The following is a 17,659-nucleotide window of genomic DNA, read 5'->3' on the forward strand; positions in this document are numbered from 1 at the left end:
CCGTGTGGGGCTCAGGTTAAAACGCTCGAAGTGCGTTTTCCTGGAGCCTGAAGTTGACTAATGCATCAGCCCGCATCCAGAGATGGGCGCCCACGTTGTCCGCATACAACTACGCCATTCGCCACAGGCCAGGCACAGAAAACTGTGCCGATGCTCTCAGCAGGCTGCCATTGTCCATCACAGGGTTGGAAATGGCGCAGCCCATAGATTTAGTCATGGTTATGGAAGCATTTGAGAGTGAGCAATCACCCGTCACAGCCCGACAGATTAGAACCTGGACGAGCCAGGACCCCTTACTGTCCCTCGTCAAAAAGTGTGTGCTTCACAGGAGCTGATCCAGCGTCCCAGTGGAAATGCAGGAAGAGATAAAGCCGTTCCAGCGGCGCAAAGATGAAATGCCTATACAGGCAGACTGCCTTCTGTGGGGAAATTGGGTAGTGGTTCCCAAGAAGGGCAGAGACACCTTCTTCAGTGACCTCCACAGCATCCACCCAGGCATCGTAATGATGAAAGCGATAGCCAGATCCCACGTGTGGTGGCCCGGTATCGATGCGGACTTAAGAGTCCTACGTGCAGAGATATAACACGTGCTCGCAGTTAAGTAATGCATCCAGGGAGGTGCCACTAAGTTTATGGTCTTGGCCCTCCAAACCGTAGTCTAGGGTCCATGTCGACTATGCAGGCCCGTTCTTGGGTAAAATGTTCCTTGTGGTTGTAGATGCGTACCCCAAATGGATTGAATGTGAGATAATGTCAGCAAGCACATCCGCTGCCACTACTGAAAGCCTGCGAGCCATGTTTGCCACGCACGGGCTACCTGATGTCCTGGTGAGCGACAACGGGCTATGTTTTACCAGTGCCGAGTTCAAAGAATTCATGACCCGCAACGGGATCAAACAGGTCACATCTGCCCCATTTAAACCAGCATCCAATGGTCAGGCAGAGAGAGCAGTGCAAACCATCAAGCAGGGCTTGAAGAGGGTAACGGAAGGCTCACTGCAGACTCGCCTATCCCGAATCCTGCTTAGCTACCGCACGAGACCCCACTCACTCACTGGGATCCCACCTGCTGAACTGCTCATGAAAAGGGCACTTAAGACAAGGCTCTCATTAGTTCACCCTGATCTACATGAACAGGTAGAGAGCAGGCGGCTTCAACAAAGTACATACCATGATAGCGCAAATGTGTCACGCGAGGTTGAAATCAATGATCCTGTATTTGTATTGAATTCTGGACAGGGTCCCAAGTGGCTTCCCGGCACTGTTGTGGCCAAAGAGGGAAGCAGGATGTTTCGGGTCAAACTTTCAAAGGATTAATTCACCGGAAACACTTGCACCAAATCAAACTCAGATTCACGGACTATCCTGAGCAACCCACTTTGGACCCTACCTTCTTTGACCCCCCAACACACACACCAGTGGCAACCGACACAGTGGGTGACCACGAAGCAGAACCCATCATCCACAGTACCCCAGCAGGACTCACCACACCAGGCAGCCCAGCAAGGCCAGCTGCACAGCAGCCCAGCGAGGGCCCAACAAACGATTCACCAATACCAGCATTTGCCCCGAGATGATCAACCAGAGCAAGAAGGGCCCCAGATCGACTCACCTTGTAAATAGTTACACTGTTGACTTTGGGGCGGGGAGTGTTGTTATATATGTAAACTTGTGTATACTCTGAACAGCCACCAGAGAGCTCATCCACTGGAGTCCCAAAGGATCCCATAATCCCTTGGGAGCACAGATATTTAAGGAGGCCTCACAGGTTGGAGAGGCACTCTGGAGACCTGCAATAAAAGACTACGGTCACACTTTACTTTGAGCTCACAGTAGTCAGTCTGATTCTTTCTTCATACATAACTATAAGTGCTGAAGGACTTTTAATTTTTTTGATCTGCAAACTACAGGAGCAGGCTAGCTTTAAGTAAACTAGCCTCACTCAAGCAATGCAAACTTCGGCCCCTGCTGAGCGTACAGCCTGTCAGCAGCTTTGTGAATGGGTGCGGGCATATCTCGCATTGTGGTGCCCCCATCTGCTTTTTGGCAGCATCTAATTTCTGGGCCTTAATGTTCTCAATTTGTTATGTGTTTCCTGGCGGACATGTTGAAGAGCACATATAAATATACTGCAGTATAAAAAACTATTTTAGAAAAACAATGCTCAACATTCACAACGCAAGGATAGTATAACACAGCTAAGAGAATTTAAGATTGACAATTACAATAACTACAGCAGCTAAAGAATAATGAGGTGTTAATGTGGCTCATTCATAAGAATGATCAACAAATGTTGCATTTAAAAATGTGAGAATTAAGGCAGCTCAAGGCTGCATTTTATGCTGTAAAGGAATAGGCCATGTATTTCCTCTTTTTGTTTGAGACATTTTCCACTGTTCGTACACAAGTGCTCAAACACTTCTTTGACAAAAAGCATATAGTTTTGATCAAAAAAGCATTGACAGGAAGAGAGAGATTATAATGTGCTATTTCCTATTTCTACCTGCGTAACATCACCCGACTCTGTCCCTGCCTGAGCTCACCTGCTGCTGAAACCCTCATCTGTGCCTTTGTTGCCTCTAGACTTGACTATTCCAATGCATTCCTGGCTGGGCTCCCACATTCTACCCTCTGTAAACTTGAGATCATCCAAAGCTCTGCTGCTCCTGTCCTAACTTGCACCAAGTCCTGCTCACCCATGACCCCTGTGCTCACTGACCTACATTGGCTCCCAATTAAGCAATGCCTCGATTTAAAAATGTTCATACTTGTTTTCAAATCCCTCCATGGCCTGGCCCCTTTCTATCTCTGTAATCTCTTCCAGCCCTACAACCCTCCGAGATATCTGTACTTCTCTAATTCTGGCCTCTTGAGCATCCCTGATTTCGAAAGAGTGTAATTACAACTTCTCCAGTAACTCCACTTAACTGAAGTTCCTCATCTTTGGTACCATTTTAGTAAATCTCCTCTGCACCCTCTCTAAGGTCTTGACATCCTTCCTAAAGACCAGTTTATGTGTCGGTTATCGCACAGTAATGAAAGTAGAAATCATATGTGCAAACTTGCCTTAGTGATGGCACAATCACCAGAGTCAGAAAAATGTGGGATTAATTCCCATATCAGGATTTGAGCACATAATTTAGGCTGACACTTTGGTGCTCTTCTGAGGGAGTACTGCACTGTCAGAGGTGCTATCTTTTGGATGTTATGTTAAACCAAGGCTCCATCTGCCTGTTCAGATAGACGTGAAATTTAAATGGCACTACTCAACCCTCCACCAATACCGTCAACACAGATATAGGCCCTTTATGTCCTCAAATTGGCTGTCACATTCGTCTACATAAAAAGTGATTACATTGTAGAAATAATTCATTTGCTGTAGTGTTATGAGATCATGAAGGGTGCCATACAAACGGAAGTTACTTATTTTCTCTCATTGCACCTATTATTTCATCTTTCCCATGTTTTTGCATCCACCTTTCTTTTTAAATTTTAAATCACAGGGCTATTATGGCTTTTAATATTATAGGTTGAACCTCTCTTATCCGGCACCCTCAGGACCTGGCCTGTGCCGGATAAGGGATTTTGCCGGACGACGGGAGGGTCAGGCTGACCTACCCCCTCCCCCCAGACTTACCAGGTACTGCTGATCTGGGGCACCAACAATACCCACACTATGTCCTGGGGCCGGCACGCTGTCTCTTCCCACTGCTCGTTGACCTCCTTACCTCCCGCTGCTCACCAACCTCCTCTCCTCCCGCAGCTCACCGACCTCCTCTCCTCCCGCAGCTCACTGACCTCCTCTCCTCCCGCTGCTCACCGACCTCCTCTCCTCCCGCAGCTCACCGACCTCCTCTCCTCCCGCTGCTCACTGACCTCCTCTCCTCCCGCTGCTCACCGACCTCCTCTCCTCCCGCTGCTCACCGACCTCCTCTCCTCCCGCAGCTCACCGACCTCCTCTCCTCCCGCAGCTCACCGACCTCCTCTCCTCCCGCAGCTCACCGACCTCTTCTGTGCTCTGACACCGCTGTTGGGCTCGACCTCGCACCAAGACACCTGGCTGCTTCCACACAGGTCGGGTCTTCCTATACCAGAATGCTGCAAAATGGCAGGTGCTATGCAGCTCAATGTCTGCAGTTGTCTGTGTGAGTGTCGGGCTGTCTCTCCCTCACTCGGATGCTGTGGGTTTGGGGGGTCGATGAGGGAGGAGGGAGGCTGGCATCCCACATTCGATGCTGCAGCAGCTCCCGCCGCTTTCACACACAGACCCGACCCCCTGCCAGACGAGAGTAATGCTGGATAAGGGATTCCGGATAAGAGAGGTTCAACCTGTACTGGAGGCGAAAATTTATTTAAAAGTTTGCAACCCACGAACTAGCTTCGACAAATAATGTTTTGCGTACCCATAATGCACTTTTGAAATTAAGTTAACTAAAATGCAATGGAAACAGAAAACAGATATTTTGTATATTCACTATACACAATAGGTTGTTTTCTTACCTCATTCTAGTCTTCAGGGCAGTAATGAAATATTTGCAGAGTACTTTGATTCTCTGTTGACTCTTCTTTAGCTTCTAAATGGATTTCAAATGCTGAGTCTAAATAAGTTACTTATTTCAACAATCTTTCACTGAGCTTCAACATTTCTCTATGTGATGAACCAACATTAGCGTCCTCGACCATGCCAACATCCCCAGCATTGAAGCACTGACCACACTTGATCAACTCCGCTGGGCAGGCCACATTGTTTGCATGCCAGACATGAGACTACCAAAGCAAGCGCTCTACTCCTTCACAGCAAACGAGCCAAAGGTGGGCAGAGGAAACGTTACAGGGACACCCTCAAAGCCTCCCTGAAAAAGTGCAACATCCCCACTGACACCCGGGAGTCCCTGGCCAAAGACCGTCCTAAGTGGAGGAAGTGCATCCGGGAGGGCGCTTAGCATCTCATCGCCGAGAGCATGCAGAAATCAAGCGCAGGCAGCGGAAAGAGTGTGCGGCAAACTTGTTCCACCCTCAATGACTATCTGTCCCACCTGTGACAGAGACTGTGGTTCTCATATTGGACTGTTCAGCCACCTAAGGACTCATTTTAAGAGTGGAAGCAAGTCTTCCTCGATTCCGAGGGACTGCCTATGATGATAATGTGATGAACACTAACATCAAATTTAATTGAGGAGTTGTCATGGGTTATTGGTACTAAATTAGGTTTAAACAGTAAGTCTAATCAGGTTTTTTGATCAAGTCCACGGTTACTTGCTCAAATTGAGATGTTAAGATCTTTCCAACATAAACAAAAGTATTTTCCATCCATTAATAGCTTTACTAATATCCATATTATCAAGTAGGAAGGGACCTTAATTTTATAGCTGCTGTCCCCTAGCTTACTGCATTGATCATTGTGTTGACCCATGGATGTGTTGATCTGTCTGTTGAGGCCCTTAACAATATCTCTTTTTTGAGCAAGGTGTTAAAAAATACACAAGAGCAACACAAGTTGACTTGCCTTCTAATCTTCCACTTTTAAAGTGACGTATTGGTGGTCATTTTCCAACATTCTAGACTCTGGATCAGTTCCTATGGATTGGAGGGTAGCGAATGTAACCCCACTTTTTAAAAAATGAGGGAGAGAGAAAACAGGGAATTATAGACCGGTTAGCCTGACATCAGTAGTGGGGAAAATATTGGAATCAATTATTAAAGACAAAATAGCAGTGTATTTGGAAAGCAAGTCAGCATGGATTTATGAAAAGGAAATCATGCTTGACAAATCTTCAAGAATTTTTTGAGGATGTAACTAGTAGAGTGGACAAGGGAGAACCAGTGGATGTGGTGTATTTGGACTTTCAAAAGGCTTTTGGTCCCACATAAGAGATTAGTGTGCAAAATTAAAGCACATGGTATTGGGGGTAATGTATTGACATTGACAGAAAACTACTTGGCAGACAGGAAGCAGAGAGTTGGTATAAACGGGTCCTTTTCAGAATGGCAGGCAGTGACTAGTGGGGCACCGCAAGGTTCAGTGCTGGGACGCCAGCTATTTACAATATACATTAATGATTTGGACGAAGGAATTAAATGCAATATCTCCAAGTTTGCAGATGACACTAAGCTGGGTGGCAGTGTGAGCTGTGAGGAGGATACTAAGAGGCTGCAGGGTGACTTGGACAGGTTAGGTGAGTGGGCAAATGCATGGTAGATGCAGTAGAATGAGGATAAATGTGAGGTTATCCACTTTGGTGGCAAAAACAGGGAGGCAGATTATTATCTGAATGGTGACAGATTCGGAAAAGGGGAGGTGCAACAAGACCTGGGTGTCATGGTACATCAGTCATTGAAAGTTAGCATGCACGTACAGCAGACGGTGAAGAAGGCAAATGGCATGTTGGCCTTCTTAGCGAGAGGATTTGAGTACAGGAACAGGGAGGTCTTACTGCAGTTGTACAGGACCATGTTGAGGCCACACCTTGAATATTGTGTACAGTTTTGATCTCCTAATCTGAGGAAGGACATTCTTGCTATTGAGGATGTGCAGCGAAGGTTCAACAAACTGATTCCCGCCATGGCAGGACTGACATATGAAGAAAGACTGGATCGACTAGGCTGATATTCACTGGAATTTAGAAGAATGAGAGGGGATCTCATAGAAACATATAAAATTCTGACGGGATTGGTCAGGTTAGATGCAGGAAGAACGTTCCCGATGTTGGGGAAGTCCAGAACCAAGGGTCACAGTCTAAGGATAAGTGGTAAGCCATTTAGGACCGAGATGAGGAGAAACTTCTTCACTCAAGAGAATTGTGAACCTGTGGAATTCTCTGCCACAGAAAGTTGTTGAGGTCAGTTCATTAGATATGTTCAAAACGGAGTTAGATGTGGCCCTTACGGCTAAAGGGATCAAGGGGTATGGAGAGAAATCAGGAATGGGGTACTGAAGTTGCATGATCAGCCATGATCATATTGAATGGTGGTGCAGGCTTGAAGGGCCGAATGGCCTACTCCTGCACTTATTTTCTATGTTTCTATGTTTCTCTAATTTCTTTTAAGCATCTTTTTAAATGGCATGTCAGTAATCACAAACATACTGTGCTGAGAACTGTGGAGGTAGATACACATTCCAGTATTCAATGGGATGTGCCAGTGGTACATCCAAGAACTATCAGCCAGCACTAACCTCGCAAAGTAAATGAACAGAAAAGGAAATGTTCACTGTAGATATCTGTATGGACTTGACCTTATGCCAAAAATCAATGCACATAAAAATTACTTTTCTATTTAACCTGCCTACACAACCAAATATAAAAACTATTACTTAAACCAGAGTACAGTTAATTAAACAAGCTACCAGTAGGAACACTGAAATCAACCACCATCCTATTAAAAGGTCTATAAAAATGTGTATTCACTCTAAATGTATACAAAAACAACTATATATAAAAAAAACTTCTCCATATAGAATATGATATTGAGAAATATTCAGACGATTTAATTTATTACACCATTGAATTTCAACATATACAGGAAAAGATATAGAATAGAAACATAGAGAATAGGTGCAGGAGTAAGCCATTCGACCCTTCGAGCCTGCACTGCCATTCAATTAGTTCATGGCTGAACATGCAACTTCAGTACCCCATTCCTGCTTTCTCGCCAAACCCCTTGATCCCCCTAGTAGTAAGGATTACATCTAACTCCTTTTTGAATATATTTAGTGAATTGACCTCAACAACTTCCTGTGGTAGAGAATTCTACAGGTTCACCACTCTCTGGGTGAAGAAGTTTCTCCTCATCTCGGTCCTAAATGGCTTATCCCTTATCCTTAGACTGTGACCCCTGGTTCTGGACTTCCCCAACATTGGGAACATTCTTCCTGCATCTAATCTGTTTAAACCCGTCAGAATTTTAAACGTTTCTATGAGATCCCCTCTCATTCTTCTGAACTCCAGTGAATACATGCCCAGTTGATCCAGTCTTTCTTGATATGTCAATCCTGCCATCCCGGGAATCAGTCTGGTGAACCTTTGCTGCACTCACTCAATAGCAAGAACGTCCTTCCTCAAGTTAGGAGACCAAAACTGTACACAATACTCCAGGTGTGGCCTCACCAAGGCCCTGTACAACTGTAGCAACACCTCCCTGCCCCTGTACTCAAATCCCCTCGCTATGAAGGCCAACATGCCATTTGCTTTCTTAACCGCCTGCTGTACCTGCATGCCAACCTTCAATGACTGATGTACCATGACACCCAGGTCTCGTTGCACCTCCCCTTTTCCTAATCTGTCACCATTCAGATAATAGTCTGTCTCTCTGTTCTTGCCGCATGAAGCTGTCGGGGTCTCTGACAAGCGGTCGATCGACTATTTGAGGGCAATGTCGCTTCCAGGGCTCTAATTACATCATTACCGCCGTTCCCACAGAAGCGGGGCGGATACCTTCTCCGCCTCAAAAAATCCCGAGGGCAATATCCCGATTGTCGGAGAGTCCGCCCCGACTGGGCGGAGACTATTTCCACCCCGTTACCGCCGGTAACTGCTCTTAAAAAAAAAGGGACAATTTCAGCCCCTATGGGTTCTGTCTGACAGATCGCTCTATAAACCTATACTACTTTGAGTTACTAGTCTGAATTATGTTGTCAGCAAGGATTCTGAACTGAATTTGAAGGGGGCATCCCATCCTGGAAAGAGAGTCTAGTCTGCACAACAAATGAAACACACACAGCTTGCTCCCACCTAATTTTACATATTCCAGAGGCAAAATTAAGTAGAACACCAACTGATTAAGAACGTAAGTTGGTTTCACTGGACTTGATTTCAGCTTCACGATTATACGTTTCAGAATGCTCAATCTTGCTGTAGCAGTCTTGAACTATCCAAATCTTTTATTAGATTTCAGTTTCAGTTAGGATGCAATGTAGAGCGTTTCTTTTTAAAATAATGCTGCATACTTTCTCCTTCCATCACAATTTTCTTGCCAGTAACATCTTCTGTTCGTGAAGATAAGTCATTACTTCAAGCATTGGCCACTGTCCTCTGAGCTGTCACCCAACACCTATCTTGCACAGTACATTCCAAAAACCAATGCGCCTGTTTTCATGTCTTCATCATGGTGCAGCTCACAATGCCATATAAAACGTCAAGTGAAAATCAGCCTTCTACATCTTTCCTCCTCCAGCGTGATTTCTTTCTTCCGAGTGGTTTCATAGACAATTTTCGTCTTTACTTTGGGCTGCTCATCCTCCTGTTGTTTTGGACTTTCCTCCATAGTTTTAGAGGCCTTTCTTCGTTTCAAAAAGGCCATGGTTTAGTTTGAACAGCCTCTTAGAGATTACTGATCCTGTATTCCAACAAGCGACATTTTTGAATACTACTTCTTTAAGCAGAACAGGAACAATGTAGACTGAAAGTATAATATTTACGAGAATTAAAGCAACTATCACATGTCGCTTCTAATTCTGTCGTCTTGAGCATCCCCGATTATAATCGCTCAACCACTAAGCTCTGGAATTCCTTGCCTAAACCTCTCCGCCTCTTTCCTCCTTTAAGACCTCTTTGACCAAGCTTTTGGTCACCTACCCGAATTTATCCTTATGTGGCTAGTCAACAATACTCCTGTGAAGCGCAAGTTTTTGTCAACAATACTCCTGTGAAGCGCATTGGGACATTTTACTATGTTAAAGACGCTATATAAATACAAATTATTGCCTCATCCATGCCTTTGTTACCTCTGGCTGGCCTCCCACATTCCACCCTATGCAAACTAGAGATGATCCAAAACTCGGCTGCCCGTGTCCTAACTCGCACCAAGTCCCTCATCACCCCTGTGCTCGCTGAACTACACTGGCTTCCAGTTAAGCAATGCTGCGATTTCAAAATTCTCATCCTTATTTTCAAATCTTTCCATGGCCTTGCCCTTCCTATCTCTGTAATCTCATTCAGCCCACAACCCGCCGCCCTCCCCCCCCCACCCCACCCAGAGATATCTGCGCTCCTGTAATTCTGCCCTCCTGAGCATCCCTGATTATAATCGCTCAACCATTAGTGGCCGTGCCTTCTGTTGCCTAGGCCCCAAGCTCTGGAACTCACTGCCTAAACCTCTCCGCCTCTCTACCCTCCTTCAAGGCGCTCCTTAATGTATAGCTCTTTAGCCAAACTTTTGGTCACCTGCGCTAATTTCTACTTATGCAGCTCGGTATCAAATTTTTTTATCGCATAATGCTCCTATGAAGCGCCTTTGGACGTTTCACTACGTTAAAGGGGCTATAAAAAAACAAATTGTTGTTGTTGATGTGTTAACTGAAACTATGCACACTTTGGTTGCTCCTTGTTTTTCTATTTGCATATTCCATGGGTCAGCTTTTTAAATATCAGAACAGTTACCAACAGTAAAGTTATCTGTACAGACTGAGAATTTCACTGGTTTGCATTCAGTAGGATTGGTGGAGTTACTTCCAACTTTGTTCAATACACAAGCACATTTTCAGACAGCAATATTATGAATGATGGGAAATGTTATGAATGCAAAGTATTTGTAAGAAGCTCGGAGGTAGAAAGACAGAAAATGCTGTGCAACTGCCTGCAGAAAAAAGGCGCAGCAGCAAGGGAGAGCAATCTTAACTGCATAGAAAAGTGGGACTTATTTTAGATTGTCAACCTATGACTAGATTTATGAATTATGCCAATGGACATTCCATCAGTTTCTTGTCGAAGAGGCTGAATTGTATGTTACTATTTAATGTTTATTTGAATCTGTATGCATTAAAATTGCTAAGTAAATTCACTTTCTTCAGCTACTCACTCCATATAGCAAATTCAGCAACAGTTTAATCATTGACATTGCACACAATCAAATATTCACACAAGCGCCATTATTTAATTGTAAGAAAATAGAACGTGGGTATATGGCCCATAAAAGTAATACTTTTATCTCTGCCAAGGCACACATCAAGATAAAGGCAAATAGCTCTTATGACCGACTGAGTACCATTAAAGTGCTCTCCATACTTTTATTTATCCCCATTCAAGTTAAATACATTTTAGATTAAAGTAAATTATCACTGTACTTTTATTATACAACAATACACAACAGACAACCAGAGAATGTCCAGTTTATTCCACTCAAATTACAACATTTGCCACACGTGCAATAAAGCAGTTCCACTTTTTATGCATCTAGGCCTATTGTAAAATATCACTTTATAATTGTCTTCTTCCTGTAAAATATTAATTTCATACGGTTGTCTGCATCATAAAAATTGGAACTTGTTGATGGCCGCCAAGGATTTGAAATCGTTCCAAATGTTAGAAAATGATTACAACTTCAGAACCAAATTAAAATGAAAATTATGGATATTACTAAAATAAAAACAACAGAACAAAACAAAACAGAAGGTGTATGAAGAAATTAAACAGTAGAAACACCTTCTAAGTTGAAACAAAGTTATTTGCGATTATTATCTGAACTTCATGACAGGGTTAATATTGAATTCATTACTAGCAGCCTTAGCTCAGTGGTAGCACTCTAGCCTCTAAGTCAGAAGGGTTGTGGATTCCAGATTCACTTCAGAGACTTGAGCACATAATCTTGGCTGACACTTCTCAGCAGTACTGAGAGAGTGGTGTCTTTTGGATGAGACGTTAAACGAAGGTCCTGTCTTCCCTTTCAGGTGGACATACAATATCCATGGCACTTTTCGAAGATGATCAGGTGATTTCTCCTGGTGTCTTGACCAACATTGATCCCACAACCAGCATCAATAAAACACATAATTTCATCATTGTCTCATTGCTGTTTGTGGGACCTTGCTGTGCACAATCGTACTGCCAGTTCTGCCCACATTATAACAGTGACTACATTTCAAAGTACTTGATTGGCTGTGCTGCAATTTACGGATTCCTGAAGTTGTGAATGGCACTATATTGCAAGTTAATTCTTTCTTCTTTCGCAAGATGGTACTTTACAACAGCTTGCTGAAGTGAAGGACCCCTACCTTTCCTTCAAAGAAAAGAAAGAACTTGCAATAATATAGTGTGGGGCAGAAATGCACCCACAGGAGTCTGCCGGCCAGCCCCATGCAAATAATGTTCCCTCCTACTGAACCCTCATATCCTTGAGGTCACCAGCAGGTATGATCCCAGCCCATACAATTTTGTGGCCATACTATTTAAATGTAGGGTGGCAGATCAGGGAATTGATGAAAAATTGTTAAAAGAAAAGCAAAAGCTGCTGGTGTGCTGTCATGCCATTTTCTTTTAAATCAGCTTGTTTATGAAACTGCATCACAATATCAATGAGATTTTTTCCTGAACCAGCAGGTGGATTTTGGCTCCAGACTGCAGCATTAAAAGCTATCACTCTGCTACCGCTATGAGGCCTAAAATTTGGACATCAATGCGCCCAGCGGTAAAAATCGTCGTTGCACGAGGATTTGTGGCGCAAACTGAGAATTTTCTGCAACTTTTCTACGATACCGCTGCGAGAGAGGCCTTGGGAGGGCGGAAAACACCCCCAAAAAATTTCAAAAACAAAAAATAAAGCATCACAAAACATTCACAAGACACTTAACTATCGAACCGCTGCAAAAGAATAAAAAAATAAAAACTTTAACTTAACTTTTTTGCAGGTTTTCATACCGACCGTTGTTCCAAGGGCTGCAATGCAGGTTTTTCCCGGGCGTTTTTTTTCATCCTAACAACGGGTGCGCTGCGAGCCAAATTTTTGGCAAAGGCACTATTTCGAGTCTTGCATGCCGGCAGTCCGCACCCCAGCGGTACTTAAAAACTGCCGGCGCACGACTCGAATTTCCCAGTTCACCGTTTTTTGCCAAAAACGGCAAAATATCGTCGAAAAACCAGGCACTGTGTTGGTGAATTTTTAGCCCAAAGAATTATTTTTTGCACCCTGTTTCTAAAAGCAGGTTTGAAAATATTGTAAAACGGATTCATTGAGACTAAGAGAACTGGTATGGATAGCATATTGGCCATACTTCATTTATTTCCATTCAAAACGGATCTGAATTTTCAGAGAGGATTACAGTACAGGTTGAACCTCTCTCTTATCCGGCATCCTTGGGACCTGGCCTGTGCCGGATAAGGGATTTTGCCGGATGAGGGGAGGTCACGTTAAATTGGATGGTACAGGTACTGAGCAAGGGGATATTGGGGCTGGCTGGCTGGCTTGGGGCTGGAAGTGTGGCAGAGAGATCATGGGTGGGGTGGGGAGGTGGGGGGGTGGGGGGGAGGGACGGGACAGTGGATCTTGGGGTCAGGCCAGCGATTGCGGGAGTCGGCAGCGAGGAAGGACTTCAATTTGTTCATGTTGGAGCGGCCGGGAATGGGTTCATTTAAAAGAACCAATGTTCCCTCTATTTGAACTTCGTCAACAGAGTCAAAATTTAGCAAGAGTATAAAAAGTATAATACAGACAGAATAACGTATACAAGGTATGCTTCATGACATTTGATAACTTAACAGAAATGAGTGCAGGGGGGATTTCAGACAATGTATTCAAACTCTACTTCAGAAGAGTACTAATTCATTAATACTACCTTTTTCATTTTATACACTCTACTTTCTCTCTCGATAAATTTCACATTAAGTGAAAAATGGGATGTAAATTGCTGTCAATTGGTATGGTTAAAAGAATCCCACTTCTTGTATAGAATCCTTAATTCATGACAAATCTGATTCCATAAGGTGAAAGCACTGGACATAAAATAAGTGAACAGTTGCTGAAAGAATAATTTGAAATAGAGCACCTGTCCTGGTTTGGTGTGCTGGGTTGTAGTCCTCAGATCGCAGTTATCTGTCTTTAGGTTTGTGTTCTCTTCTTGTAACCTTAACAGTTCAGTCTCAGAAGACCCAAGTTTATTTCTCAAATCCTTCAAAAAAAGACAAAAGATCCCAAGTAGATTTTGAACATTGAAATCACACTGGAAATCTGACCTTTGTTAATCTGCAACAATTATGTTTGCAACTAGAGACTTTTTAAAGCATTTTAACTCTGCCATGAGTGGCAAAATAAACAATTGCTTAGAATTAGTACAACTGTTTGTATTATTGTGGTGGTGGTAGCACTGGGAGGGAAGAAATGTGCAATCTCTTGCACTATACAGACTTCCTACAATGTATAATAAACTATAATAAACTTTTGTATGCAAATCTCTAATCTGTTAAACAACCAAATTAGAAGTTTTACTATGATTGAATGAGATAATTTAATTGAAATAAGAGATCATTAGTATTGCTGCAGTGACTTTGTTGAAAGCTTTAATAGTATGGAAATAACCCCTCCCCCTCCCCCTCCCCCCCAGATAGGACCTCAAGATAAAAGTAAACACTATCTTATTTTGGTCTATGCCACTGAAACTTCCCAGCAGACCAAACTGTCATAGCCTCACAGCTGGGAAAAAAAGAATATGACATAATAAATGGCCTGTAGAGAAGGAAAAGCCAGAAAATCAATCTTTAAAACAATCCATTTATAAGAAAGAACACAATAACTCAATTACTGCCCATTACATTTTAAACACATCTCCATTTTTTTTAAACATTTCTGTTAATTTTGTTGGGTGGGGGGGGCGTGGAGTGAGGGTCAGGAGCATTTCAACAGGTTACTTTATGAAAAAAGATTACCATGAATAATTTTTCAGTTTTACCAGTTGCAAGATATATATCAGTTCCAAATAAAAAACAACCTGATCCAAGAATAGAATTTCAGTCAACCAAACCACGTTCCATTCATCCTATCTAGATAAATAAAAGTCTTGCATTTGTCACATTTCAAAGTATCAAAAATAAAGGCCTAGAAATTGGGGTAGTTTGTGCCTTCCATTAGCGTCCCCTGGGCGTAAACGACTTGATGCCCGGGCGTGGCGCTGCTAGTTTAGTGGCAGCGGTAGCCCATAGCGCCCCGCTCAGCTGCGCCAGCAATGGCGACGTCATCACCGCACACATTGCACCGGATCCTAACTTGGGTATAGCCCCCGAAGCTGCGGCAGGCGATGCCATTGACTGCTTAAAGGGTCATGAACCGGGCAGGCCGCTCGCTGGGCAATACTTAAAGGGGATGTGGCGGCCATTTAATAAAAATCTGACAACTTTGTTCTGCGCTCCATTGGCGCTTCGATTGTGGAGTCCGTGCAGTAATCAGTCAGCCCGGCACTCTACTTGAATACCAGGCTGTTGGCATGGCACCCCCACTCCCTGGTGGTCCAGGGAGGCCAGTTCTTTACTGCAGAGTTTGCAGCGTGCCCCTCCTATGCGACAGCGCTAAGCGGCCTAGTGCGTAGCGCTGTGCCCCACTCCTGACCGCTCCAGAAAGGAAGTGGAACGCATTCTTTTACGCTCCATTTCCTTTCGGGGTCGGTAACCCAAATTTTGAGGGTGGGGGGCAGGATTTCCGCACCCGCCGCAAAATGTCCTGCCTCCCAGATGTTACGGCACCCAAACGGGCGCAACGGAATTTCACCCCCATATACTTAAAACAAATAAAAAGCCAGTCATTTCCTGTTGGTTTTCCTGACCTCATTAACTTGGCACCTCTCCAAGAGCAGGAGCTGGGGATTCACAAGCAGCGTCCAAAGTACCTTGTAACTACCCCCAACAATTAGCCTCTAACTGATCTCAGTAAGTGTTTATTTAGATTGCTTCCCCACAGGGAGTACCTCAACTATGGCCTTAAAGAATAAGTCAAATTAAACACATACTAAGAGCAAAACATCACAATGGGTTCAATTTTCCCCAGTGATTTGCCCCGTTTTTTTGGCGCGTGCCGCTTTTTTTGGTCTAAATTTTAAAAATCCAAGTTTCCCCAAAGATTGTGCGCCAGCGTAACTCAGTTAGTTATGATTTTTTTAGGTTCGTTTTGTTTTGCTGTGCTAGTTTTTCACAATTATGCGAGTTTGGCCAACTTACAATTCTCCTAGGATGGCGTATGTGACCACTCCTAAAAAACCTTCTGGGCACTTAAGAAAAACCAGCCCAAATCAAAAAAAATCGGCGTAGCAAGGCGCCATTGTTTTTACGCGAAGTTCTGGAGGGAGTCAAGAACACATAAATATGCATCATCAAGCTTAAATTTTTCCAACTGAAAACGCAGAAAATGGAACTTTCATGCAATTCTTTAAGCTTGGATTTATTTTTTTTTTTAAAGTGCCATGTCACCACCGAACCAGGCTTGCGGGTCGATGCGTCGGCCAGCAGAATCAGTCCCTCGCCTGGACACAGGGGCTCAGCTTGAAAAGAAGCACGGTGGTAGAGGGGTGTGTGGAAGCCGAACTGAAGGGATGAGAACCTTTACACTATGCAGCAAGCAGCATCAAATTAAGCCCAGGGCATGGGAGGGGGGGGGGGGGGGCGGGGGGTTCCGATCTAAGCAAACCCATTGCACATGCTCAGACCTGGGTGTGGTCCATTCTAGGGCGTCAACCTTGGTGAGAGAGACAACAAAGAAGCTTGTCCTGCCTGCCATTTTGAGCTTCTTGCAAAGGTACAATTTAATCATGGGGGCAATACTGACAATGCCATACCTCATGCAAGCCTTCTGCATGATGGTGCTGCGGAGGAGACAATTGATTTGATGTCATCGCATGAGGAACCTCAGAGTATGCAGGATGATGGGCAGGAGGCCTTACCCAAGTCGGGTATATTGAGACAGGCGTTCATACCTGCACCTGAGTGATGCAGACTGCGTCAGAAGGCTGCGTTTCCGCAAAGAAGTTGTAACTGAGATTTGAGAGTTAGTAAAAGCAGACATGCAACCTAGAAGCTTCAGGAGGACTGCTTTGCCAGTTGAAGTGAAGGTTACAGTTGCACTTTCATTCTATGCATCTGGATCGTTCCAGGCCACAACTGGGGATGCGTACGCCATTTCTCAACATGCAACACATATCTGCATTTGGCAGGTGACTGCTGCACTATATGCCTGGAGGAATGACGACATAAAGTTCTCCATTACCGCCCAGGCAATGCGTGACAGGGCTGAGGGCTTCTCCAGGATTGCTGGCTTCCCAAAGGCACTGATTGTACCCCCATTTCCTTGCGAGCACCTTTGGAGGATTCCGAGATGTAAAGGAACAGAAAAGGCTTCCACTCCGTTAATGTGCAACTCGTGTGTGTCGACATGTATCGCATCATGTCATTTGATGCAAGATCCCCTGGGTGCACCCATGATGCGTTCATTCTACGTGAGAGCGTTATATCTGCCATGTGTCAGCAGCAGCCAGAAGGGCAGAGCTGGCTACTGGGAGACAAAGGGTACAACCTCGCCACCTGGCTCATGACCTTTTCTACACGTAACCCAGACAGAAGCTGACCGGGAATACAACATGTCGCACATTGCGATGCGCAGCATAATAGAAAGAACCATTGGCATCTTGAAATAGCATTTCCGATTCCTAGACCATTCCAAGGCTACTTGCAATACTTCCTTGAGATTGTCGGTCAATTCACTGTTGTGTGCTGCATGCAGCATAAGTTAGCCATCATGAGGCAGCAGCAGCTGGTAGTAGAAAACCCACCTGAGGTGAGAGTGGCTAATGATGAGGAGGAAGATACAGATGTCGAGGAGGAGGAGGACGAGGACAAGGAAGCCATGCAACTACCTGAACCCGGAGCACGACGGCGGAGGAAGGCGGGCCTTCGTGCCCCTTTAACAATTGCTC

At 44.3% G+C, this 17,659-nt stretch overlaps 1 protein-coding gene across 3 annotated transcripts in view; it reads right to left on the reverse strand.

Annotated features, from left to right (window-relative positions):
• The window catches only part of LOC139278942 (early endosome antigen 1), a 1,017,310-nt gene that overhangs the window by 817,572 nt on the left and 182,079 nt on the right, over positions 1-17,659 (reverse strand). For all 3 annotated transcript variants that reach the window (XM_070898220.1, XM_070898221.1, XM_070898219.1), the window contains exon 5: positions 13,754-13,876. In XM_070898220.1, the coding sequence (XP_070754321.1) occupies positions 13,754-13,876 (123 nt within the window). The remainder of the gene's footprint in view (positions 1-13,753; positions 13,877-17,659) is intronic.

Source organism: Pristiophorus japonicus, chromosome 13 (genome assembly GCF_044704955.1).
Source record: "Pristiophorus japonicus isolate sPriJap1 chromosome 13, sPriJap1.hap1, whole genome shotgun sequence".
In the NCBI taxonomy this organism is placed as follows: domain Eukaryota; kingdom Metazoa; phylum Chordata; class Chondrichthyes; family Pristiophoridae; genus Pristiophorus; species Pristiophorus japonicus.